We start from the raw sequence: 27,426 nt of genomic DNA on the forward strand, positions 1-27,426 counted from the left end.
AAGAAGAAGCCAAAACGCTTAAGGTGTCAAAACACTTTATGATCATGACTTTAACCCTTTTTATGTTAGATCTTGCTTTCTCCAATCACGTGAAATATTCAATTAGCAGTGTTAATTTATGCACCATATATTATCTCTTCAGCACTCATTCTCATTTAATTTATTGCCTAATCTCATTATTAAGTGAAGTGAAATTATAAGAACTTATCATCAAAAGTAACGGCGGCTGATTTCAAGAAAAATAATGCGAAGAAATAAAAAATTATGTCGAGGTTGCTGATGTGAGTCTTGAATGTAGTACTACACCAAGTTTATAACGATGCTAACTATAAATAATTCATTAATTGATAACACAAACACACATATATTTCCGAGGAATTATTATATTAGGCTAAACATAAATCGGGGGAGGTTTACCCTTAGTATCTTGATTAAAGTATTTTAATTAAACTGCAATTCATTACGTTAGAAGAGTTTTTTTTTTTTTTTTCTGAAAAAGAGTATTTACAGCTACAATAGAAGAATATGCATTAGGCTAGGGAATAGATAGACTCGCCACTATTTATATATTAATAGTAGTGTTGTAATTATTTATAGGCTATCGAAGCCTAAAGATCATCTAAACTAGGAGAACAAAGCCATGCATATATAGATTTATTGAAAGATGGAACAAAAACATTCCAAATTGGACACTTTATCTTTCTAGTCCATGTAGGTCTTACAATTTCTCAAGCTATAAAATTTTAAAGAAATTAGGCATGCCACTATTTCCATAATACTAGGTTTTGCCTCTATTGTTCTCAATGTGTTACTGACATATTTTTATGTCGTTTTCGCACTTAAAATTAAATTCACGGACCAAAATTTAATACATCGACAGAATAATTTTTATATATGTTCCTACTCATAAATTATTGCTTTTGCATTTAAGAATGTTACTCTATATTCGTAAATCTTTTACTTGGATCTTTGTGTTTCAATGATTTCGGTTAATAGTTTAGGTCTTATAAACACAATACTAAACAGAGGAGGTCTATATATATCAGAAAGAATAAAATAGGACATAATATTGTATATGAATTATAAACAAAATACTAGTAAACATATTGCAATCGTTACTTATTAAAAGCCAAAGGTATGTGTATTATTAATATTGATATGTAGCAGTGCCCAACTCATAATAACTCAAGAGTTATCACTTTCACGGAATCACGGCATTCATATGTCTACATCAATATCCATTTTACTGCAGGGTACATTGAAATAATTTTATACTACTATTTTTATAAGAGTATTATTCAATGAGTTTCTTGTAAAAAAAATGTCAAATTACAAAATTTATGATTGTTCAGTTGTTCTTTATAGTTCTGAAGATTATTCATTTTTTGTGTTATATTTTTACAATAGTTAAGGGAAGAACGAAGGCAATTTGCCCACTTCATTGGACGCGTGTTTACATTATTTTATCTCGAAAATCGAATACCCTTACAAGTAACATTATCATCCTTGCTTATAGTGATAATTTATGTGGCCCATAGTCTGTAGGCCCAATAATCCAGCCCAAGTACCGAACCCATACTTATGCCTGATATGAGCTATCTTAATCTATTTATATAAAAGTCAGTTTTACCTCGGGAATACACGCTTATATAACTTCGTTTTCCAAAAATAGTCCAGCATTGACCGTGTTATGATTGTTCAACCCTGAATTTCCGTATTCTACTTCATTTTTCTTTTTATGTTTTAACTTGAATTTCCGTATTCTTCTTCTTTGTTCTTTTTATGTTTAAACTTATTTTAGAGTGATACTTCCTTCATTCTAGCTAGGAATGATAATTTTTGCGGTACATAAAAACTGGACATAAATACGATGAAATTGATGGATTTTGATAAGGTTTTGTTAGGTTCATTTCCATATTTGGTCGTTCTATAGGAAATCCAATAATTTTGGATTAGCCGATTATGTTTGGGTTGCATTGACTTGAATTGAGATAACATGCTTAAAAACAATATTACTACTATTATTTTAATTATTTTAAAAAATTATATTTTAGTTTTATTCTCCTGCAAGTTCGTGTAACCAGGTTTGAATTGCGCAGATCAAGTTTAATATTATAATACTCCATCCGTCCCGGCTAAGATGATACATTCCTTGACCGGCACGAAATTTTAGGAGTTATTAGTTAAGAGCATCCACAATGGCGGCTAGCCGATTCGCGTCGCTAGCCGAACCATTGTAACCGGCCAGCGGCTTTTCGGCGAAAAAATTGGCAAGCGCTAGCCGATTTAACGGCGCTGGCCGCCATTGCAGGCTAGCGATCGGCGAGCGATCAACCAGCGCAATTTTTTATTTTTATTTTTTTAAAATTTTTTGAAATACTATATATACGCGATTTTAGTTTCATTTTCATTTGCACCACTTGTTTTAACGAGTTTTCTCTCTCTCTAACTTTCTGTACAAGAGCAACATCGAGCGATGGACAACAACAACGAGTCCAGTCCGGCGACAAGCGGGTCTCAGACTCCCACGGTACCCGTGGGGTTTGGATGGGGGAGTAGGGGGGTCGGGCCACGCCGAAGAAGAAGAAGAGCAGGGGGAAGAGCAAGGTGGTCGGCGAGTCGTCGCAGCCGGCTGTTGACGATACCACCGCACGGAGGAAGTGGACGGACGATGAGAACGTCGCCCTGTCCAAGGCGTGGTTGTTGGTTTGCGACGATCCTCTGGTTGCGAATCACCAGAGAATCGTTAATATGTGGGCTAAGATTAGAGCAGCCTACAAGAGGTACTGCCTGCATGGAAAGGACTTCACCGGGGAGGAGTGCCGGAAGGCGTGGGAACGCATCAGGGCTGCGGTTGGCCAATTTTCGGGCTTGTACGCCAATGCCCTCCGCATGCAGACTAGTGGGCAGACTAAGGAGGACTGCCTGAGGATAGCGGAGAGTCTGTTCCCCAAGCCGGGGGTTTATAAAGAGTTCACCTACTGGAACTGCTATCTGGTGCTGAAGGACTCCGAGAAATTCCGGGCGGGGGTCGACGCTGGGTGGCCGAAGAAGCGAAGCTGAACTATTCCGGCGATTACAGCGGCAGCAGCGGGCGGTTCCCACGACCTCCCCCCGGATACTGAGAGTTTCCGTCCCCTCCATCGTTTGCTCGCCGCACTCGCCCAGTTGGCCAAAAGCGGGCGCAACTGACAGCAACGGGATCCTCCCCCCTATTGCCCCAGGAGGTCCAGTCGGCACCCCCCCACCCGCGTATACCTTATTCTCGCGTCAAAAAATGCGGGACCAGATGTACAAGGTCTTCCAAGATTGGAGGGCCGCAACTGACCCCAAGCGAGAGCATGCAGGTCGATTTGGATGCCGCGAGGGCACATATGGGGGGCTCAGACGCGGGCTCAGATGCCACCGATGTGGAGGTCCCGGGTGGCAGCGGCAATAGCGGCGAGGACGACAGCGACAACGATGAGGAGTAGAGAGAGGCGGGGTCGTGTGTGGAAGCCCGTTTTTTTTATTATGTACTTTTTTTTATCTATGTACCTTTTTTTATTTAAATGAAATGAATGAATTTTCTCGTATATGTCTCGTAAATTTTATTCCGTAATTTATCAAAAATTTAATTCCGTAAATGTAGTTGTTTTTGAATTATTTTTATTGCGGCTAGCCTGTGGCTAGCCTTAGGCTAGCCTATTTGCTTAAAATGATAATGTGGCAGGTGGAATTTTAGTGCTGATGACGTGGCAGGGGAGAGAGTGGCTGGCCTAAAGCCATTGTGGATGCTCTAATGTGTTTGATTTGAGATAGATAATGTGGATGTAATAAGTATTAAAATAGAGAGAGAAAGAGAAATGAATATTTTAATAGAAGTGAGAAAAATTGGTTGGGTGTATTAATTGGAGAGAGAAAGTTTCCAAAAAAGGAAAACGTGTCATCTTAAGTGAGATGGAGGGAGTATCAGATTTCATTCGTGTAAAATAAGGTAAAAACCAGGTTAGTTGTATAGAACTTAATAGTGTAATATTGTGTTTTAATCATATAAATAAGGTTCGTGTTGTTATCATGTCGTGTCAACTCATAATATAACATATGTCATAAATAGAAATCTATCGTGTACGAGTTGTGCTCGGGTTTGAATGTAGCAGGTTGGGTCTCTGTCGGGTTCAGATTTGGCTTATTAGGTTAAGTTGCTATTAGGTTGACCCAATAACGCACCATCTGCACGATTTATCACTCCTACTTCATTACATGTTAGTTGAGATGTTTCTTTAGGCATGAGATCTACAAAAATTGATGTGTATAGATTAAATAGAAAATAGAATAAAGAATAAGAAAAAAAAGAGTAAAGTGGAATAGAAAATAAAGTTTTTTTGTTAAAAAGACAAACACTAACAATCTTGGAATGACCCAAAAATGAATATGACTCGACTAACTTAGAACATTTAGAACATTAAATAGGCATAACGACGGATCATACATATAAACAAATAAACAAAATTTTTAGAATTATTGCTTATTCGATAAAATAAATTCATCTTATAAAATACTATCAAATACTTATTTTAGGATTATTTATCCTTATACTTGATATACTACTATCTTTCCGTAAAACATACTAGTAGTACTTAGAGCATCTCCATTGGCGGTTAGCAGGCCGACTAGCCGATTCCCGGGCGTTGGCCGGTCCGCTAGCCGACCATTGGGAACGGCGAGAGGCGTTTCGGCGAGCTGATCGGCTAGCCCACGCCGATTCCCGGGCGCTGGCCGATGGGCTAGCCGATCTGCTGGCCGCCATTATAGGCGCCCGATCGGCTAGCGAATCGGCCAACACCATTTTTTTTTAATTTTCGAAACTCTATATATATGCGATCTGAACGTCATTTTCATTTGCACCACTTGTTTTAACGAGTTTCTCTCTCCATCTCTTAATTTCTGTACAAGAGCAATAACACGAAATGGAGAACAACAACGACTCTCCTCCAGTGACGAGCGGGTCGCAAACTCCCACGGTACCCGTGGGAGATGGATGGGGTCCGATGGGCGGGTACTACAATATGTACCCTTGGCCGCAGATGATGCCGAGGATGGCAGCCGTGGGTAGTAGTATGCCGGGGTGGCAGGGGTGCAGGGCGGGCAGGGGGTGTCTGGGATGCAGGTGATGCCGGGGTAGCAGCCGGGGATGCAGGGGATGCCGGGAGGGGGGGACAATGTCCATCGCCCCAGTCTTGACTTTTTGACTGCTTCTTCCCATACATCGACCCCAACGGAGACGCAATACACTGGGGTCGAAACTTTTTCCTTATAGGAGTTGGGGATAGATCTCGAGGATGCGGACTCTCCTATTCAAACAGGGAGAGTAGGTATAGGTCGGGGCGCACCAAAGAAGAAGAGGGGCAAGGGAAAAGGGGTGGTCGGCGAGTCATCGCAGCCGGCTGATGACGGTAGTTCGGGTAAGGTACGGAGGAAGTGGACGAATGAGGATAACTTCGCGCTGTCCAAGGCTTGGGTGAGTGTTTGCGATGATCCCCTCCAGTCGAACAATCAGAGGGTCATCAACTTGTGGGATAAAATAGTAGCAGCCTACATGACACATTGCTCGGACTGGAAGCCACACAACAGGGAGGAATGCCGGAAGCAGTAGGACCGAATCAGGGTTGCGGTCTCCCGATTTGCGGGCTTGTACGCCAACCACCTCCGCATGAAGACCAGTGGCCAAACTGACGACGATGTGAGGAGGATGGCATAGGCCGTCTTCCCCTTGAAGGGGGTTTATAAGGAGTTCACCTTCTGGAACTGCTATGAGGTGCTAATGGATTCTGAGAAGTTTCAGGCGGGTGTCGATGCTGGCTGGCCAAAGAAGCAACAGCTGAACCTCGCCAGTGATTACAGCAGCAGGAGTGGTTCCCACGAGCTCCCCGACGATGCTCAGGAGTTCCCGTCCCCTCCATCGTTACTCGCCGCACTCGCCCGGTTGGTCAAAAGAGGGCGCAACAGGGAGCTAGGGGCTCCGCCCACGGGTCCCAGGAGGTCCAGTCGGCATCCCCCCTACTGGCCAGTCGGCAGCCGAGCTCTCCCGCCTCGCGCATCAACAAACGCAGGTGAACCTGTGGAAAATCATAGTTGAATGGCAGACGGCAACTAACCCTGTGGAGAAGGGGTTTCTGCATGATCTCCTCCAGAGTATGCGGGCCGATTTGGCTGCCGCATGAAGGGAGGCGGGAGACGTCGGGGACTCAGATGCGGCAGATTTTGGGTTCCCGGGTAGCGGCGACGAGGAGTGAGGCGGGGATCGTGTGTGGAAGCGGGCGGGTTTTTTTTAAAATAAAATTATTGCATTTTCCCGTATCTATGTCGTAAATTTATTCCTTATTTGGCGTGATTGTATTTATTTATTTTTATAATTTTGTTTATTGTGCCTAGTCCTAGTGCTAGTCCAGTTTTTAGTCCTAATGATGTGGCAGTTAGTGTTTCTAGTCCTAGATGATGTGGTAGGAGGAGTTTTTGGCAAGGCTATTGCTGGTCTATGGCTGGGCTATTGCTATTGGAGATGCTCTTAGAGCATTTCCAATGGCGGCTAGCGGGCCGGCTAGCCGCTCCGCGCGCGTTGGCCGGTCCGCTAGCCGACCATTGGGACCGACGAGCACGAAATTGGCTAGCCCACGCCGATTCGCGGGTGCTAGCTGATTCGCTCGCCGATCCGCTGGCCGCTATTGTAGCGTCCCGATCGGCTAGCGACTGGCTAGCCCCTCTTTTATTATTATTATTTTTTAATTTTCGAGACTCCATATATACGCGATTTTAACGTCATTTTCATTCGCATCACTTGTTTTTACGAGTTTCTCTCTCTCTTAATTTCTATATAAGAGCAATAACGCTAAATGGAGAACAACAATGACTCTACTCTAGTGACGTGCGGGTCACAAACTCCCACGGTACCCGTGGGAAGTGGATGGAGTCTGATGGACGGGTACTACAATATGTACCCTTGGCCACAGATGATGTCGGGGATGGCACAGGGGGTAGTAGTATGCCGGTGTAGCAGGGTGGGCAGGGGGTGCCGGTGAAGCAGTTGTGGCAGCACGGGATCAGGGGATGCCAGGGGTACAACTGGGGAGGACAATGTCTATCGTCCCAGTCTTGACTTTTTGACTTCGTCTTCCCACACATCGACCCTAGTGGAGACTCAATTCAATGGGGATGAAACTTTCTCCGTAGAGGAGTTGTTGCAAGAAGTCGATCAATATGGGGACACTCCCATTCAAATAGGGGGGATTAGGTCGGGGTCGGGCTGCACCGAAGAATAAGAGGGCCAAGGGCAAAGGGGTGGTCGGCGAGTTGTCGTAACCGGCTGATGACGACAAGGTACGAAGGAAGTGGACGGATGAGGAGAACGTTGCGTTGTCCAAGGCTTGGGTGAGTGTTTGCGATGATCCCCTCCAGTCGAACAATCAGAGGATCATCAACTTGTGGGCTAAAATTGCAGCAGCCTACAAGACACATTGCCCGCACTGGAAGCCACACAGCGGGGAGGAGTGCTCGAAGCAGTGGGACCGAATCCGGGCTGTGGTCTCCCGATTTGCGGGGTTGTACGCCAACAACCTCCGCATGAAGACCAGCGGCCAAACTGACGACGATGTCAGGAGGATGGCGGCGACGCAGTTCCCCTTGAAGGGAGTTTATAAGGAGTTCACCTTCTGGAAATGCTATGATGTGTTGATGGATTCTGAGATGTTTCGGGCGGGTGTCGATGCTCAGGATTTCCCGTCCCCTCCATCGTTTACTCATCGCACCCGCCCGGTTGGTCAAAGGATGGCGCAACGGGCTTCTAGGGGAGTCGCCCAGGGGTTCCAGGAGGTCCAGTCGGCATCCCCCTCTAGTGGCAAGTCATCAGCCGAGCTCTCCCACCTCACGCGTCAACAAACGCAGCTGAACATGTAGAAAATCGTAAATCAATGGAAGACGGCAGATGACCCTGTGGAGAAGGGGTTTCTTTTTTAGATCCTTCAGAGTATGCAGGCCGATTTGGTCCGCGCACGTAGGGCCATGGGAGACAAAGGGGACTCAGATACGGCAGATTTGAGGTTCACGGGTAGCGGTGACGGCGGCGGTGAGGAGTGAGACGAGGATCGTGTGTCGAAGTAGGATTGTTTTTTTTTTCTTAATTATGTAAATTTTTTGTACTTTTTTTAATTTAAATAAAATTATCGCATTTTCCGGTATCTGTGTCGTAAATTTAATTCCGTATTTTGCGTGATTGTAATTTATTTGTTTTTATAATTTTGCTGGCCTATGGCTAGGCTATTGCTTGTCCAATTTCTTGTCCTGATGATGTGGCACGCAGTTTCTAGTCCTAGATGATGTGGCAGGAGGAGTTTTTTGGCTAGGCTATTGCTGGCCTAAAGCCATTGGAGATGCTAATACACTAGTGTGGTGATAGTCTTTTAAGTTTTACTCCTCCTCTCTCTCTCATACTTTATCTATTTTTTTTTATCTTTCTTACTTTATCTATTTTTTCTCTTCCTCTCTCTTATTTTATCGATTTCTCATTAAAATTTGCATCATCCACAAAATATAATCTCATTTGTGAGGAATAAATGGACCAAAAATTAGTTTAATTTAAATTTGAATTACTAATACAGTTACATATTATATGCAAGTTATTATCCACTAATTTAACTTTAGCATAAATAAATATAATTATATTTATAATGATTTTAATATTATAAGGAGTAAGTAATTAAATAAGCATGGCTAGTACTAACGGCTTGTTTGATAAGTGATGTGGATATACCTAGGTTGGTTAGTGACCAAGATTCAGGGTCAAAATAGAGAAATATATGATTTTAAAAACACATATTTAATACCTGACTCATGCTAAATTTGCAATAAATATGTCACCCACAAGTGTATGGGGTATGTAGCACGTGGCAAGTTGAAATTATCGATCCTCGAAGACTAAATGCCGGCTTGAGTACTACGATGCAACTTTGAACACTATCTAGACTAATAGAAGTTTTGGGTTTTTTCTTAACTAAGATCAAAGAACAAGTAAGTAAGTAAGAGCAAAAGGAAATTAAGACAAGAAAAAGGATAGTTTTCACTCAAGTTGGAAAGATAGGGATATTGATCCGTTGGTATGGATCACGGGTGTTCACCTAGGGATCATGCTCATCTAAATGGTCTTATGGGTGGCTAGGAAGGTCGGGTTAATTGGTTAGACCCCCTCTCGGGTGCACCTAACACGTTGATCGGCCTCTAAGGTTGGAGTCTCCTCCCTACACTTCGAAACCAACTCCTACAACCTACGGACCCAAGCCCTCTCTCTAGCTATGTCTCTCTCGAGCACATACAACGCACGGAGTTGTTGGTCATTTAACTATCTAATTAAACATCTTTCAACGACAATAATTAGAATAAGACATATCAAACTGGTAGCTAATCAATTGGATAATGAATCATAAGACATAGATAAGCATAAATCAAGATTTAGCCCATGAATTACATACAAACTTCACCAATATCCCTAATAAGAACTTAGCTACTCATAATGGAAGCTAAGACAAAAGAAAATACAAAAACTTCAAAGGAAAACATAGTAGGAAAAGGTAATAGAACTCCCTAATGTAGACTTGATGTTGGGGAGGATCTTTCTTCTTCAATCTCTTGAAGATGGAAGCCTCCTTGCCTTCAATGACTTGTATCTCTCGATTTTTTCTCTCAATTTGTCGTGGGGAAGGTTAGGGTTCTAAATTGAGTTAGAAACCCTTTTATACTCGGAGTGAAAATCAGGACAAATTAGCAAACACCCGGTCGGGTGATTTGTAGGTGATAAAACACCCGACCGGGTTTTCTTCCCGAAGCCCGCTATTTTGCAAAACACCCGACCGGGTTTTCCGAGAAATGGAAAACACCCGGTCGGGTTTTCCTCCTGGAGTCCACAAGGCTACTTCAAAACACCCGACCGGGTTTTCCGAGAAATGGAAAACATCCGGTCGGGTTTTCCTCCTGGAGTGGCTACTTCAAAACACCCGACCAGGTTTTCCGAGAAATGGAAAACACCCGGTCGGGTTTTCCTTCTGGAGAACTCCTCGAATTTCAGCTTCGGCTCGTTTCAACCTGTTTTCATCACAAAACTACGACAAACCCATCAACTCACCTAATTAGTGTATATGCGGTGAAAAAACTTGTATTTAACATCTTAAACCATCAAAAGCACTCTTTAATCACCCATAAAACAAGCCTAAAATATGAGTTTGTCAATACCCCAGTTTGTTGTTTTTCTAATAAACCTCATAGAAAAGTTATGAAATCAAAAATAAATATGCAAGGACAAATTTAACCTAATTAAATTCAATTATTTCCTAAAGTGTCCATGTACATTGACCTAGTCAAATCTCTTTTAATTTCCAATATAATCGTGGTAGGAACAAAATAATACTATCACATTTAGCTCTCTTTTTTCCAACCTTATTTCTCACGACAGCTCACTTAATAAGACTGTCACGTAAAGTAGATTTTGGGTGTATGAATTCAAAAACAAACAAAAACTATTGTAGAATAAGTAATGCTTTAATATTTGCACAAAGAAATAGAACAGTGTGCAATTTGGGAGGAAGATAATGATTTGGTGATGAATGAGCACCGAATATAAATTTTGGAAGTGGACTTTGGATTTGCTTGTTCATTTGACGCATGTTTACTTGGAGGAAGAGTTCATACAGGTTTACTTGGAGGATGAATTGATGCGAAATTTCTTGATGTGGTTGGAGATTGACGCAAGGGTATGAAAGAGAAATTTTAATTTTTCTTTTCTGGGTAAATAAATTGAAGGAGATATATATACTATATCCCGATCAAAATTGTGAGATATATATCGCTATATTTTAATAGCTAATCTGCAGGCTCGGATGGGCCATAGAGATAAAACACAGGCCGAGATGGTAAATTAAATATGATACTCCCTCCGTCCCAAAATAAGCGAAGCATTTCTTTTAGGCCCTAGATTTAAGAAATTGATATGTAAAGAGTTAAAGTAGAGAGGGAAAGTATGAGACAAAGAAAAGAAGAGAAGTAAAGAGAGAATAAAGTAAATGGAGAATAAAGTAAGTGAGATGATATTTTGGGTTTAAATGGAGAATAAAAGTAAATGACTTACTTATAATGAGACATCTCAAAAAGGAATATGACTTGCTTATCTTGATCGGGGGAGTGCAAAACACTTGGAAATAGCCAGATAAGTATCTATATGTAGACATCACTAATCAAACGGGCCCAAATTGTTTGTCTTAGTTTTATACCTGATATAAATAATTTTTATTAATATTAATGGTCCCAATAAAAATGTTGCAACCATAACTTAAATGAATATTTATTACCCCAGTTAAAAAAAAGATTGAACTACAAAAATAGTCCCTGGGCTATGCGTTTATCTCGCCAGTGAACCTTGGACTTTAAAAATATGTCCAGACAACCCTGGACTAAGCGTTTATCTCGAAAATGGTCCTTTTTCATTGTTTCGTGACGAAAATACCCTTTTGGGGGGTTTTGGGAGGTTTGGGCAATTTGGTCTTTTTACATTTTAAATGTGATATTAGTTATGTACTAAATCTGATATTATTTCAAAATTATCATTCTTCTTCCATTTTCCCATCCTTCACTTTGTTTCTTTATTTCAATATTAGATTTAATTTTATAAAATTAAATTTTAAATTTTGATTCTTAAATATCAATAAATTTTTTTAATTATTAAAATTACTATTAAATAACAGATTAATAGTTTTAATCAATATTTGATAGCGTCTAATATTTAATCAATAAGGTACGACGACACCTTAGTTTTAATCATAAATAGATCATATAACATGATTTATTCCGAATAAATATGCATCTAATGTAAAACCAATATAATTTTCGTTTATTAATTTGAAAACAATCAAAATTAACAAGAAAATTTTCAACAAAAATTCTCCTATATCAATTTTTTAGTAGTATCAAATTTTTAGTCAACTTCATAGTATTTTTAGTCAAATTCTCCTATACATTAGATGCATATTTATTTCAAAATAAATCGTGTTATATGATCTATTTATGATTAAAACTATTAATTATTGATTAAAACTAAGGCGGCGGCGTACCTTATTGATTAAATATTAGACACTATCAAATATTGATTAAAACTATTAATTTATTATTTAATAGTAATTTTAATAATTAAAAAATTTATTGATATTTAAAAATTGAAATTTAAAATTTAATTTTATAAAAGTAAATCTAATATTGAAATAAAGAAACAAAGTGAAGGATGAAAAAAGGAAAGAAGAATGATAAAATTTTGAAATAATATCATATTTAGTACATCACAAAAATAATATCAGATTTAAAATGTAAAAAGACCAAATTGCCCACACCTCCTAAAACCCCCCAAAAGGGTATTTTCGTCACGAAACAGTGAAAAATGACCATTTTCGAGATAAATGCTTAGTCTAGGGTTGTCTGAGGATATTTTTAAAGTCCAGGGTTCATTGGCGAGATAAATGCTTAGTCCAATGACTATTTTTGTAGTTCACTCTAAAAAAAAAGAAGAATATTTATTACTCCAGTTAGTAAACACTGAAATATAAAAATAAATAAAATAAATTAGTAAATACGGGTACTGAATAGATTATGATTTTTATTCTCATAGGCACTACATATTGCGATATTTGCTACTATGTGATATGTTGAAACAATAATTATTGAATTAGACCAAAAATTTAAAAAGGCTCTCAAATGTTTAGTTTTATCATCGTATATGGCTAAGGATAGTAGTAAATCTGAGGAGCTATGCCTAGCTAGAAGATGGATTCATGGACAATTAAGAAAAAATTGAACTTTATAATTAATATTTTGATTTTTTTTTATAAAATTGATCAGTTTTTTATCAAAATTTAAGATATAAAAGAATATCGTCCAGTTATTAGCATAGTAATGAAGGGATATAAATGTTTTAATGATGATTTACTTTTTTGAAAATAGAAGTGTGACTTTTGTTAGAATAAAAGATAATGAACATCCTTTATGAAGCAAAGAAAATACAAGGTCAGGTCTACTGGGCCAGGCCAGGCTACCCATTGAGCGGGTCCAACTACTAGTCAATCGGACACTTTGAACTAATTAATACTTTCATCGATTTTTTTTAAAAGAATTTATTTTAATTCTTTTTTACATTTGATTGCATATTAGCATTTCTTTTTGTAACATTATATCTTCCCCATAACCATTCCTTGATTATGTAATCGATTGCCACGTGCTCCAGTTTAAATTTCTAACACGTAGTGTAATTTCAAACAAGAGTTTACTTACTAATGATATACTTTTTGTATTTTTTGGGAGGACTTTTAGTTGTGTTTACTTTGAGTGTTATAGTAAGATAGTGAAAATTAATATCGCAAAAAAATTATTTTATTCTTCTGTCAAAAAAAGTTACTACTATATTTCCGTTTATAAACACCATTATTCTATACAACCTTCAATTTATCAATGTATTCTCAAGTTATATAATATAGTAGTAGTATATACTACTACTTACTTAATTATTCTATACACACGTATGCATCCACAACATACCAACTTTTGATCAGAGTTTCGTGTCACATTACATTGAGCCTAATTTACAGAGATGAATAGAGTAATAAAAAATTCTGAAATAAAAAAAGTTGGTTGTGATCAGACATTAACATTATAGTTCCGAAAATTTTTTAAGGGTGCTGAAGATTCCCCCTTAGGTTTCGATATTATTATAATAATTCAATAATGAATAGTATATTACGGAGTATATTTGCATATACTAAGTGTACAAAATAACTTTATTTATACAGAGTATATTTTATTTAGATAAAAAATATATAACCAAGTATAATACTGTCAGTTATCATAATTCATATACTACCTAAGAGTCACATTATACTTTTAGTATAAATGTTAATTAGGTCTCACATTTCACATTATACTTTTAATATAAATGTTAATTAGGTCTCACATTCCATCAGCTTATTCCGCTCACATTTTAATATTATAAAGCTAATATATATAAGTGCATTCCTAGTCCATTAACTTATTCAACTCATTTCTCTTTATACTTAAAAGTTAAAATCCGTGCCCACACTGAAGGTGACTCTTATTATGGGATGAAGAACACCGAATGCAACTCTTATCGTGGGTATGTATTTTTACGATATATTTTTTAACATATTTGTTATATATAGATAGTGAGAGAATTTTTATGCATGGCGTGAGCGACAAACTAGTTTGTAAAATAAAATCTAATGCACCCTATTGTGACGATAGGGTTTTAGGTTGACTAATTAGTGCAACCCAAAAATAAAATCTTGAATATGCTTTGCTACAACTTGACCGCGTTAAACTTAAGCTTCATTTGGTCAATAATATTAACGACATATATAATTTTTGACTAAATTGTACGCATGTAATTAGCTAGGGGTGTTTACACTACAATAATACAATGTCATTCACATTTCTATGTTTAAAGCCTTTTGGTATTGTTTTCTTATTTTTGTTTTTAGTTACTTTTTATGGACAACTTATAACTTTAATCCCAATCTCCCAAATCCCCCACACACAGTATACCCCTTTTTATGACCCTGCTGTTCCTTTTATTTTTAACCGACTAATGATTCGTGCTTCACATCGACAAAATTGAGTTACTTTTGGGCAAAAAGAGCTGTTTTATAACAGTATGTAGTAATTAATTAATGTGGAGTTAGATTTAGGATGAGTAAAAGGGAATTAAATTCCATTGAATTCAAACGTTGATTTTGGACCCAGTTCCAAATTTCTTTGAGAAGCTTCAGTCTTGAATGTTGAACAAAAACATTTTCTCCCATAACATTGTTTGACCTTTTCCACCTTTTCACATGAATTTTAAAAAAGCGTGCCATTATTTATTAAAAGTTGGCAGAAATTCAGCTCACCATAATATATAGTATACATATATATATATATATGTTCCAAACTGAGATCTCTCTATCTACTTCCCTTCTCCACAAAAATCTCAGTTTATTTTTTTAAATTTCAGAAATGGCTGATGCATTGACAGAGGAGCAGATTGCTGAGTTCCGTGAGGCTTTCTCTCTCATCGATAAAGATTCCGATGGTGAGTTAATATTCTCATAAAGCTATATATGGATTCAAATTAATTAAGTAATATGTTTATATTTAAACATTATTTTCAATATTTATTTATTTATGAAGGGATGATCACAGTGGAAGAATTGGCAACAGTGATTCAATCTCTGAATGAACATCCAACAAAAGAAGAAATTCAAGAAATGATGAATGAGGTTGATGCAGATGGAGATGGCACTGTGGATTTCGAGGAATTTTTGAGTATTATGGCAAGAAAAATGAAGGTATTTAATTACAAAGAGATAAGTATTATTGTAATTTTAGACTAAATTACAAAGTTTATTTCATAGGAAAATGTTGCAGAGGAACTGAAAGAAGCTTTCAAAGTTTTCGATCGAGATCAAGATGGATTCATATCAGCAATTGAGGTTGGTGTATTTTCCATGTGCTTTTGACTTTTTTTGCGTTGGATATCCTTCCAAATAGGTTATCTTAGATAATGATAGATGTCTTAATCTAACATGTCAAAGTTGAGGTGCTAAGATTGAATACGAGCCGTTGATTCAGCATAAAGCTTTCGCACATACCATTAGAAAAGATGAATGTGCGAATTGAAATGTCGGACTCAAGTTCTGCAATTAATGTCTACAAAAGCTATGATTTAATTGGAAATAAACATTTTTTATTTTGAAAATATTATGAAATGATATGTGTATGGTTTTTGATATTGGCATAAATGTAGATAGTTCATAATATAGTATGTTGATTTAGAGAGTGACACTTAACCTTTCACTTTGAAGTCAAAAACAGAATAGTAGTAGTAGTAATATTTTTCACACCTTTTGTTCTCATAAATATGAATACCTCATTCTTCTTAATTTATAATTTGCAGTTGAGGAATGTGATGCTGAATTTAGGAGAAAGATTAAGTGACGAAGAGGCTGAACAAATGATAAGAGAAGCTGATTTAGATGGAGATGGGCTTGTTAGCTATGAAGAATTTGTGAGGATGATGATGGCTTCTGCAGCTAATTGCTAGTTAGATCATGTCTCCTATTTAATTTCTTTTATTTATTTACCATCTAATTTGTTATATTTCAAGATTTCGATAATTTGCTTATTATCTCAATAATCTAGGGACTATTAATAAAGTTAATACGGCTTGTGTAAGCCAGAATTACGATATGACATTTGTATTACTAGAATCCTAATATCGACCTTTATTTTTATATTCAAGTTTAATTAATCAACTAGAACCGACATATAGTAATTGCATAAAAAGAATCTAATATTCGAGTAAATATGGGGTTCATATATAAATGTACATATAGTTGCATGACTTGCATCATCAGTCAACATCAAACAATTAAACTTTAGATTGATTTAATTGAGCACCACATTTTCAGTGTGAAATTAGCTACGGAACAAATGAATTAAGTCAGAGGCGTGGTACATTATTACACGAGTTAAATAATTAACACCCGATTTTGTATGATTAAGTTGAACTAACTAAGTCAAAACTGGTTATCCATGTCTATTTTTGTGCTTATTTGTTACGGTGAATAGGATAGTGATATATAGCTGTCACAATTTAACATCTTGTTCGATTTTAAAATTAAAATCACTTACAAAAATAAATGTTCGACATATTTTTTTTCAAAGAAAATGTAATTTGAGCCTTTTAAATTTCTAAAAAATGAAAAATATCATCACATGTTTCATTTTTTGCTTCTGAAATGTATCTTTTTATTCTCTAATTATTTTAGGTTGAAGGAAGTTTTTCAATAAAATTTGCTTTCGATTATGAACAAAATAAATAAGATTTATTCTATACTCCATTTTATAATTAAAAATTATTTGAATATTTCTCACTTAAAATTTTTAAATGATATTCTTTGAAATTAATTAGATATTTATTTTATTTGGAGCTATTTTTTAGAAATAAATACTATGAATTTCAATATTTAACTGAAAATTTTATATTTACTTATATCATAAGTTATTGAATATAGCATGATTTTGTGTTTCTTATAAATGTAATAGTTTTAAATAAATTTAAGTATAGCTTAGATTATATTTATCTTTGAATAAAATTAGTATCGAATTAATTCGAAAGAATTCAGTTTAAGTGATATAATACTTAAACATTGTAATAATTATAAAATAAGCCAAATATATTTCTTTATTCATGAAACCAAATCTTATTACGATCTTCAACTAAAAATAATTAGATAATATAAATTATGTTATTAACGAGTTCAAGCCTTCAAGAACAAAATAGGAAAAAAAATACTTGTAATGATAATTTTCATTTTCCATATGCTTGTGAGATATAATTTTATTTTTCTAATAACTTAGAACAAACAAACCAAACTAAATTTGAAGTTTAATTTAAATGTATTAAAAATTTTATTTTTTGTTTTGGAAACATAAAGTTTAGAGATAATTGCCCTTTAACATTTTATTAGATTCTGATCAATTTTAACTGTTAAAATTGAAATGTTTATAATATCATGATTAAAATCGAAACTATTATATATCAAAATAAAACATGAGATGAGAACAAACTACGTCGATTTTGATAAAATGATATCATTATATTTGACTATTTGAGTATTAATTAAAAGCTCGGCATATACAATAATTTTATTATTATATTATAAGTAATTTAATTTTACCATAATTTAAATTTTGACCAATGAAACAATTTTCGGAATTTTAACATATTAGTGACTTTTTATGGCTTAAACATTGGGAATATTTTTTTATTGTTTCAAGTTCAAATTAAAATGGCAATAAATCCTATAAAATTGGAACAAATGCAATTAATATTTTACAGAGTTAAGAGGATATTAATAAATGTTGCATTTTACGTAATGCCAACAGGTCTAAGTTGAAGAACGTTAATGGAGCTGTGTTGTTGCACACTCGTAAACATTTTCAAATCACCATCTTTCTCAACCGTAGTTGATTTCATCTCGTAAAGTGAGAGAGAGGAGGTGATTGAATCTCCCCCCTCTACCACACCGATCGTCGTTTTTTATTGCATTTTTGGCCGGCGAGATCTCTGATCGGGTAATCCGAATTTCTGAGTTTGTTATTGTTTCATGCTCCGCGATTGACAAATCGTGTTACTTTTTATTCTCATTTTATGTTTTGCATGAGGAATTAATTGCCGCATCGTTCAGATTTCGACTGTTTGGTGTGTAGATTCGCTGTTATAATTGCTAATTAGATTGGTTAAGGAAGAGCAATCTGGTGTTGATTAATTGAGACATTTAATTTCATTTGCTCTTCCTTTTGCAGTATGAATTTTAGCGCCTGACCTGCTTCTTTAACTGGAAATTATTACCTTTTATGTTTGGTTATAATTTTGATTTGAAGATATGCGTTTTGGGAAAATAAATTCATGTAAAATGTTGTTTACAGTGATAAATTAATGCAGCCTTTTGTGATTGCCAGGAAGTAAGTTATACTAATGGGGATGGAAAGTCCTAATCTTCCAAATCATTCATTTAGGCCCTCTTCTGCAGCATCGCCTTATTTATTTTCTGCTCCTGTGGCTGGATCGGAAGCATCAGTCTTTAGGCCTGCACCTCAAGCTCCCTCTCAGTTTCCAACACCTCCGCATTCCTCTGGACCTGTGGTTGGATCACAGGGTCCAGCATTTAGACCTCCCCCACCAGGCAGACCCAATGGACTAGTTAGGCCTACTCCACCACCAGTTTCATCATCATATGCTCCACCGGTTACAGGATTTCGAAATCCCCAAATGCACTCAACCGATCCAGCAGTATTACACACAGGTCGGCCTGTTGTACCTCTTGGTCCTCCTCCAACAGGAACCCCTGCAGGTCCGACGACATTAGCTCCTGTCCCTATTCTATCACAGCCTCAGCCACCTTCAATACCTATCAGATTTCCTGATAGCACCAAAACTGAACAAATCAACACAAATGGTCATCCCTCTCAACCATTTTCATTATCCAGGCCTAATGTCCAACCTTCCTCTGCACCGATGGGGCCATCATATGCCACTGGCAGGGATGCCTATCGTCCATCATTTCCAGGGGAGGCTAATGGGCAACGAAACTCTGTGTCGCAAAATCCACCTATGAACCCTCCATCCTTTTCCTTACAGCAGGGAGGCTATGGTCCACCAGCGGCTGCATCTCCCTTTCTTGCTCAACAAAGGAGTTATGGTCCACCAGTAACATCTATAGGTTATCCAGGGACCCAAATGCAGCATCACGCCATCGCTCCTCCTACTGCTAATGCACAGGGCTTGGCTGAAGATTTCAGTTCACTCTCTCTTGGATCTGCACCAGGATCATTTGATACAGGTCTTGATGCTGAAGCGTTACCAAGGCCATTGGATGGTGATGTTGAACTTAAATCTTTTGCAGAGATGTACCCTATGAATTGTAGTTCTACATTTCTAAGACTGACAACAAGTGGCATACCAAATTCTCAGTCCTTGGCATCAAGGTGGCATTTGTCTCTTGGGGTCGTTGTTTGTCCTCTGGCAGAAGCTCCTGCTGGGGTCGGCCTCCATAACTAATAAGAGGATACATTTTAGCACATGCACACACACACACACACATATATATGGTATCATATCATGTGCTGATTGTCTAGTGTTTTTCATTCAGGAGGAAGTTCCAGTAGTTAATTTCGCCACCACAGGCATCATTCGCTGCAAGAGGTGTCGCACTTACGTAAACCCCTACGTGTCCTTTACGGACAATGGAAGAAAGTGGAAGTGCAATATGTGCTTTTTACTCAACGATGGTAACCACTTATTCTGTCAAACTCTTTATGAACCTTATGTCGAAAACATTATCTTATAAAAAAATACATTTTCACATAGTAACATCTAAACTTGTTGAATTAATTATATACTAGTACTATATATATTAACCCCAACTATATTCAAATACTAGATTTTGTTAAACACTAGAATATGGTGGCTCTATTTGATTAATTAAACTTGAATAAACATTTATATGTTGATCTTAACCAAAGGATAAAAAAAGAGACTTAAGGCCATGCGTTGAGTCATTGACATATCTTGAACTTTTTATGTCCAGTTCAAAGTGATTACTTTGCACACTTGGATGCTAGTGGAAGAAGAGTTGACCTGGATCAACGGCCTGAGCTTTTGAAGGGTAGTATTGAGTTAATAGCTCCAGCAGAATATATGGTCCGCCCTCCAATGCCACCACTATTTTTGTTCCTCATCGATGTATCGGTATCAGCTGCTAAAAGTGGAGTGCTTGAGGTATCATAACTTGTAAATATTCTGTGTGGAAGATACTCACATTATAACTCTGATCCATGGATTGAAATGTTGGTTTCTGTGTTTTTATCGTCAGTCTAACTAAAAAACGCTAGAGATAACATATGACTGAAAATTTATAAAGTATTTACTTTTTTATAAATAAAAACTTTAATGTGCTAAGTCTAGTAGAAGCTAAAATTTGTAAATTAGAGTATGTGAAGTGTGACAGGATTACATGGATTTCTAGATCTGTTAGAGAGTCCTATTTATGGTGCTTGATTTGGATTTCATCTTAAAATTTATGTCTCACACTCTCAGTAATGTATTTATTGTTCCAAAAAATTATTATCATTCAGATTATCTTCATCGGTGATAGACAAGATGCTATGAAATAACAATTTATATTTTGAAAATCGAAAAAGTGAAGCAAATATTCTTTATAATTCATTTCAATTTGATTCATTGTTTCTGGTTATTTTATTTTAATAGATGAATATTCTTTTATACAATACATCCCATTAATCTTAGCTTGTTCCCCTTTTGGGGTTGTCCCAATAAGCTTGACCTGTTTCCGTTTTTTGAGTAATCACTTAACTTTACACTACATTAAATATGTGGACCACATACCTGTCACTATAATCTCACTCTTCTGAATAATCGTGCTGAAAAGAAACAGGCCAAGCTTAATGGGATGGAGGGAGTTTTGATTTGGAGAGGAGGAAAGGGAACAAAAGAGCGGTATGTCTTTTTAATATATAAATAAGATAAAAATGTAGTCATGCTTGTGAGACGACGTTGGATTACCAAGACACCATAAAGAAAGGACATTACATTTTAAACTTGGTAGTTGGTAGTGACCTCAAGCCCTCAACTTTCCCTATTCTGTCTCAGCTGCAGACTGCCCCTAGAAAAAAAAAATCTACATTCACCACTGTTTATAGTCGAAAACATTTCTTAATATGTATTGCAATCATTTGTACTAAGCAGTAACACAAAACCTCTAAAGAACATTATTGGTTTCTACGTGTTCTCTTACCTAACCACCAACACATCTTTCCCAAAATGCTGGAAATAACACCAAGCAAAGCCTTCAGTTTTTTCTTAATCTTTATCCGTGTGTGTGTAGAACTGCATAAGAAAAATTGGATATCTATTTTGAGATTTCATTTCTTTCCAACCACTAAGCAGGTTTAATTATAGTTTCAGTACCAATATAACTGATGGCTAAGGAGAAAATGCTTTGACTGGAAATACAACGTACTTATGGGACTCCTTAGTGCCTTTCCTCTTTCCTTTCTTTATTCTTTTGAAACTATAGTATGAGCATCTAGTGATGTAACCATTGCTTCGTTCACACTTTCAGGTTAGCTGTTTTACATAGTAGCTGATATGGATGGTATTCTTAATGACATCTGAACTCATTAATAGTTTCCACATCTGTCATCAGCTACTCACTTTCTGTATTTGCAATCAGTGATTTTACATGAAACAATGCAGGTTGTGGCACAGACTATTAAGTCGAGTTTGGATAACTTGCCTGGTTATCCTCGAACACAGATTGGCTTCATAACTTACAATAGTACAGTACATTTCTATAATATGAAGGCAAGTGAGCACATTGTGCTATTTAATAAGTACCATTTACAATTTGGTTAAGTCGTTCGAGCACTTATTTGTTTCTGCTGTACCAGTCATCTTTAATGCAGCCTCAGATGATGGTCATTTCTGATTTGGATGATGTGTTTGTCCCACTACCAGATGATCTTCTGGTCAACCTATCAGAATCCAGAAATGTGGTGGAAGCATTTCTTGATAGTTTGCCCTCAATGTTCCAGGACAACATGAATGTAGAATCAGCATTTGGTCCAGCTCTTAAAGCTGCATTCACGGTTATGGTATGTTCGGTTTTTTATTTAATTTTCTTAACTTATCGCTTTACAGTGCTTCACTATGCTGTAAAAATAGCGGAGGATAGTATTTGTTTATAAGTCCATTCCGTATCATATGATTGCTCAATGGGAATCAATATATCTTGTATGGAATCAATAGAACTTTCCTTTCTTCACCCTGGCAATATCAAAACCTCAAAAATTGTATTATAATACTTCTAATTATTATCCATCATAAAATAATGATTTTTTTTTGTTATAAAAATTAGTACTCCATATTATATGAAGAATTCTATGTGAAATTGTAATGTGCTCACTGTAATTTTTTTCATAGAGTTCCTGCATACCAATTAGGAGTCCGAAGTTGAGGAATAAGTGCATTGGCATACCAAACCACATGATATTTTGTGGTTATACCGTCCATATTCAAAGACCAAAGTTCTACTTTTTCCTCCCTAATCTCATCAATCCACACCAGACATTTTGTAGTTGTTCTTCACTGTCTTATTCATGTTTGATTTTGATTATTGGTACCAATTGATTCCTCTTGGTCACTCTATCTCTATGAAGTGTTTTTCATTTTAGAGTGCTGCTAATTTACTGTTCATTCTGTTCATCTGTTTACAGAGTAAACTTGGAGGTAAAGTGTTGGTTTTCCAGAGTACATTGCCATCACTGGGTATAGGCCGGTTGCGGTTGCGGGGAGATGATATTCGAGTTTATGGGACGGATAAAGAGCATTTATTGCGAGCACCTGAGGATCCTTTTTATAAACAGATGGCTGCTGATTTTACAAAATTTCAGATATCTGTGAACATATATGCTTTTAGTGACAAGTACACAGATATAGCATCGTTAGGTATTTTTGCTTACATATGGTAGAATATGATAATTACAGAATCTCGATGCAGAACTAATGTAGTATTATAATTTCACCCATGCACAACAACATATTTAAATGCCTAAAAGTTCGGCTTGATGAGTCCTGATAAAGTGGATAAAACACAGCATAGCAAGCTATAGTGGCAATCCTTAGAGCTTACACATTTTGTTATCTCTTGGTTTAATGTCAAACCAAGAAATGATGCTCTTAAAACTATGAAAATTCTCTTTCTCTGATTTCGTATATGATTCTTTTCTACCATTCTGCTTAGGAACACTGGCAAAATATTCTGGTGGTCAAGTGTACTATTATCCAAGTTTCCAATCGAGTACTCATAAATATAAGTTGGCACATGAATTGACTAGAGATCTTACTAGGGAGACTGCTTGGGAGGCGGTGATGCGGATAAGATGTTCCAAAGGTAAATAATATTTTTGGATGAAAGGATGAAAATCCATTAACTCTGCAGAAATGTCTAAGATAAATCAATCTGAAGATCTTTTTCTTTATAAATCTTGTTATATCGTTGATTATATATATAAAGTACTGGTTACAAGACTTATGTGTTCTTTCCCCACCTTTTTTTGCTTGTAGGAGTGCGCTTTACATCCTATCATGGAAACTTCATGCTAAGATCTACAGACTTACTAGCACTTCCTGCTGTTGATTGTGATAAAGCTTATGCAGCACAGTTATCTCTTGATGAGACTCTATTAACCACACAGACAGTGTATATCCAAGTGGCTCTGTTGTATCCTCATCTCATTTTAATCTTTATTTATTTACATAGTTATACTTGGATGTGCTAGACTTTTGTGAATTTAGCTGATGTAATCTTCCGAATTTATGTTTGCTTATATAACTTTTCCAGTTGTTGCTTCAAAGTGTTTCCTTTCTGGTAATTGGAAGTGATTAATATAACTACCCATTCGCCTTTCTGAAGTTCTGGGTCTTCCACCTTCATCTTGTTACGGCCTTTTGCAATTATCTGGAGTTCTGTCCTCACTTATCATCTTATAATATTATGTGCGATATATAAAATTGGTAAATCAGTTGATTGTGTTATCACCTCATGAAATTAAAGTTTTGAAGATAGTTGACAGAAGTTCCTTAACCTCTGCGAAGATACACATCCTCGTCTGGAGAAAGGCGTATCAGGGTACATACCGCGGCAGCTCCAGTTGTTACAGATCTAGGAGAAATGTATCGCCTGGCTGACATAGGGGCAATTGTTTCTTTGTTTTCAAGGCTAGGTAAGAATTTCTTCTCTCCATATGTCTCAGCAAGCGCCCCTCATCTGCTAGGCTGTAAAGTAAAATGAGAGGATGGATCCGTCTTCCTTTAATTGATTTTAGTAGACTAATCTGGCTTCGAATTTAAAACAACCTGGCGCAGCAATTGAGAAATCTTTGTCCTATAAGCTGGAAGATGCTCGAAATGCTGTTCAAAGTAGGATTGTCAAAGCCCTCAGAGAATACAGAAATCTCTATGCTGTCCAGCATCGTTTGAGTGGAAGGATGATTTACCCTGAATCACTGAAATTCTTACCGTTATATGGATTAGCATTATGTAAATCTACACCGCTACGTGGTGGATATGGTGATGTGCAACTGGATGAACGCTATGCGGCAGGTTTTACCATGTTGGCTTTACCTGTTAAAAAGTTGCTGAAACTTCTCTATCCAAACCTGGTTCGTGTGGATGATCTTCTTGTAAAAGTAAGTATCTTGCAATTATAGTTTTCTTCTTTGATACCCGTCAGTTGTTTCTGAAGCAAATCTTGCCCATTCCCAGTCTTCTCCTCAAACCGATGAATCTGGCGTCAACAAGATGAGGGTACCTCTTGCCGTGAAGAGCTTAGATGCCAGAGGTCTTTATATCTTTGATGATGGCTTCCGATTTGTTATATGGTTTGGTGGATCTATTTCACCTGATATTGGTAGAAAGTTGCTCGGGGAAGACTTTAGTGGCGACTATTCAAAGGTGGCTTCTTTTTTACCCTTGCATAGTTTCTCTTCCATTAATATTTCAGTACTTTAGGATATAGGCTAAGTAGTTCTGATGTCAAAATGAGTTGTGCTTTCCATGTAGAGTAAACTGATTATTTGAATTTCGCTCTCAAGATTGCTTGCTTTTGTAAGCTGCTAAAGTTCCTAGTTACACTTTCAAATATTCCAAAGCAAACAAGTAAAAAACAAGAAAAACGAAAACACTTTCAGAATATGTCGCACAAGTCTGTTATTCAAAGAGCCAGATATTTATGTAATCTTAGAAGATGCTGCATATTTTCTTGGAATTATCACAAAATTCAATTATGCTGGACAGGATTTAATTTGGTTTGATTTCAAAACAAGGACTACACTAATCATGAAACACTTTAACCAGACCTTGACTTAATAGGGTGCTGATGGGTTCTAATCTATGAATAGTTAGTATCTTCATGGTTTATTAAACTGTCTACTTCCTGGTGTTACTTGATTTTGGCGTATCCAATAATTTGTTCTATTTTATTGGAGTCCAGGTTAGCCTTTCTCAACGAGACAATGATATGTCAATAAAACTATGGAAGATGCTTCACAAATTTAGGGAGAGCGACCCATCATATTTTCAGCTATGTCATCTTGTGAGACAAAATGAACAACCAAGAGAAGGTTTTTTCCTACTCATGAATCTAGTGGATGATCAGAATGCTGGGGGAAGTAGTTACGCCAATTGGATTATGCAGCTACACCGACAAGTGCAACAAAATGCATAAATGATAGGTATTGATAATTTTTATTTGGAAAATATCGTATTTTCTCCATATCAATTAAACCGTTTTTAAACCATTTTGTTGAAGGAGTGACGAGAAAGGAATAATGTCATTAACCCTTGTCTCAGTCCTCTGGAGCAACAAGTTTATGCATAGATGTCAATTGAATGGGTGGCAGTATTTCTTAAATTACGTTTTCATGTAGATTTTGATGTTGGATGAGATTTTCACTATTTGTGAGCCATTCCTTTTATTCAGATTTCTGACTTCATGATATTCAGGGAATAGCTTGGTAAGGCTCATAAAACAACATCCATGTGAATAATGACTTTGCATAGGTTGTATCTTTTTGGATTCATTTTAGCAAAGCCAATTCAGACTTTATCTTTCATGGATAAATAGAATGAGATCTTCATTATTGAACAACCTTCTTGCCTTTTACTCGGTTACTATAAGAATGTACGAATGATGGTATTCAATAGTGGTGACAAGAACAGTTAATAATTGTCTGGATTTTGAAATATTCAATATTCTTGAATTACTAAGCATGCGATTTGATCTATCTGGCCTTATATTTAGATTCTTAGACAGCATCTGACTATGTTGCATAACCATTATATGTGTTTCAAGTCGTAAACTGCAAATTTTGAAGAGTTTCTTGTTGCCGGAGGCACAAAAAATAGCCTTCGTCTCTATGTCATTATCAACATGATTTCAGTTTCTACTCTCCTGATGATCTTATATTACTGGCAGGCATTCAGTATTCTGTTTATGCTTGCATTTTTGGAGCAAGTATGCCTTCTTTTGTCATCCAGTTGAGAAAGCTTTACAGAATGTTGTATTTCAAGTGCAAGGGGACTCGATGAAATACTTTTGAGGTGGTGCCGGAACTCACCTATCACATGATTGTAGGTGACAGGTTAGAGAATCAATTTTATCACAGATCTTCTATTCGAAGATCATGACACATTCTTTTTTATTTTGAAGTTCTGATTCACCAGGAGATCTTCTATTCTAAATTATGACATTCTTTCTGGTTTCGATACCAGAGTGGTTTTAGATAGTAGTATTTCGTTCTTTCAATTGAATTAGACTGTCACAAAATATTAAAGAAATGCAATAATTTTTGCATGTTGTTGCTTGGCTGCAATTGAGGTGTGGTTACTGTCTATCTCTCAAGAAAGCTAAATTCGATTGTGTGACCAAGTTACGTAGAAGATGACACCTAGAAATTAACATGATTAATAAACTATAAGAGGAGAATCCCTTTTGTCACTTTTTAATATTATAAATGAGGATAAGATAACATAATGATTTGATGGTGGATAAAATGCAAACAAATTTGTGTTTGATTGGGAAGGGCAGAAAAGGGAGGGATCTCAAAAGCATCAAACATAGCGCAGATACACCAAAGAAATTCTGTCACCAAGAACATTAACACAGATGTCTTCCTACCTTTGAAGATTCCCACGCTCATATTTCTCAAGATACTTATCCTCACTTT

The 27,426-nt window shown here is 36.6% G+C and overlaps 2 protein-coding genes and 1 long non-coding RNA gene across 5 annotated transcripts; 2 read left to right on the forward strand and 1 right to left on the reverse strand.

The window, feature by feature from the left end:
* Positions 1-14,986: 14,986 nt before the first annotated feature.
* On the forward strand, positions 14,987-16,353 carry LOC125207593 (uncharacterized). 2 transcript variants are annotated; one of them, XM_089060132.1, is made up of 4 exons: positions 14,987-15,145; positions 15,256-15,401; positions 15,468-15,545; positions 16,010-16,353. In XM_089060132.1, the coding sequence occupies exons 1-4, from the start codon at positions 15,070-15,072 to the stop codon at positions 16,154-16,156; spliced, it is 447 nt and encodes a 148-aa protein (XP_088916258.1). In that variant the 5' UTR covers positions 14,987-15,069; the 3' UTR covers positions 16,157-16,353. The 2 variants fall into 2 exon arrangements, with proteins under 2 accessions (XP_088916258.1, XP_047962952.1); XM_048106995.2 differs by having other exon boundaries at positions 14,990-15,145; positions 15,244-15,401.
* Positions 16,354-18,000: 1,647 nt separating this feature from the next.
* LOC125208411 (protein transport protein SEC24 A-like) lies at positions 18,001-27,093 on the forward strand. The gene is made up of 14 exons (XM_048108018.2): positions 18,001-18,192; positions 18,580-19,660; positions 19,770-19,908; positions 20,208-20,398; positions 21,896-22,003; positions 22,090-22,293; positions 22,915-23,146; positions 23,442-23,591; positions 23,765-23,921; positions 24,296-24,423; positions 24,566-24,888; positions 24,965-25,153; positions 25,692-25,932; positions 26,676-27,093. Exons 2-13 carry the CDS (start codon positions 18,596-18,598, stop codon positions 25,923-25,925), a joined length of 3,120 nt encoding a protein of 1,039 aa, XP_047963975.1. The 5' UTR covers positions 18,001-18,192; positions 18,580-18,595; the 3' UTR covers positions 25,926-25,932; positions 26,676-27,093.
* On the reverse strand, positions 23,918-24,964 carry LOC125208412 (uncharacterized). Of its 2 annotated transcripts, XR_007174109.2 has the most exons (3): positions 24,824-24,964; positions 24,240-24,705; positions 23,918-24,158 (listed from the first exon to the last, which is right to left on the reverse strand). It is a non-coding gene; the product is annotated as an uncharacterized LOC125208412 (long non-coding RNA). The 2 variants fall into 2 exon arrangements; XR_007174110.2 differs by lacking the exon at positions 23,918-24,158 and having other exon boundaries at positions 24,224-24,705.
* Positions 27,094-27,426: the final 333 nt, after the last annotated feature.

The sequence above is a fragment of the Salvia hispanica genome, chromosome 6, assembly GCF_029641045.1.
Source record: "Salvia hispanica isolate PSC_SH4W2 chromosome 6, Shi_PSC_v1, whole genome shotgun sequence".
NCBI classification, from domain to species: Eukaryota; Viridiplantae; Streptophyta; class Magnoliopsida; order Lamiales; family Lamiaceae; genus Salvia; species Salvia hispanica.

Coding starts and splice junctions, on each gene's coding strand:
- LOC125207593 (XM_048106995.2), top strand. CDS start 15,070: ATGGCTGATGCATTGACAGAGGAGCAGATTGCTGAGTTCCGTGAGGCT. Junction 15,146..15,243: donor CATCGATAAAGATTCCGATG/GTGAGTTAATAT, acceptor TTATTTATGAAG/GGATGATCACAGTGGAAGAA. Junction 15,546..16,009: donor GATTCATATCAGCAATTGAG/GTTGGTGTATTT, acceptor TATAATTTGCAG/TTGAGGAATGTGATGCTGAA.
- LOC125208411 (XM_048108018.2), top strand. CDS start 18,596: ATGGGGATGGAAAGTCCTAATCTTCCAAATCATTCATTTAGGCCCTCT. Junction 23,147..23,441: donor CACAGATATAGCATCGTTAG/GTATTTTTGCTT, acceptor CATTCTGCTTAG/GAACACTGGCAAAATATTCT. Junction 23,592..23,764: donor GCGGATAAGATGTTCCAAAG/GTAAATAATATT, acceptor TTTTGCTTGTAG/GAGTGCGCTTTACATCCTAT.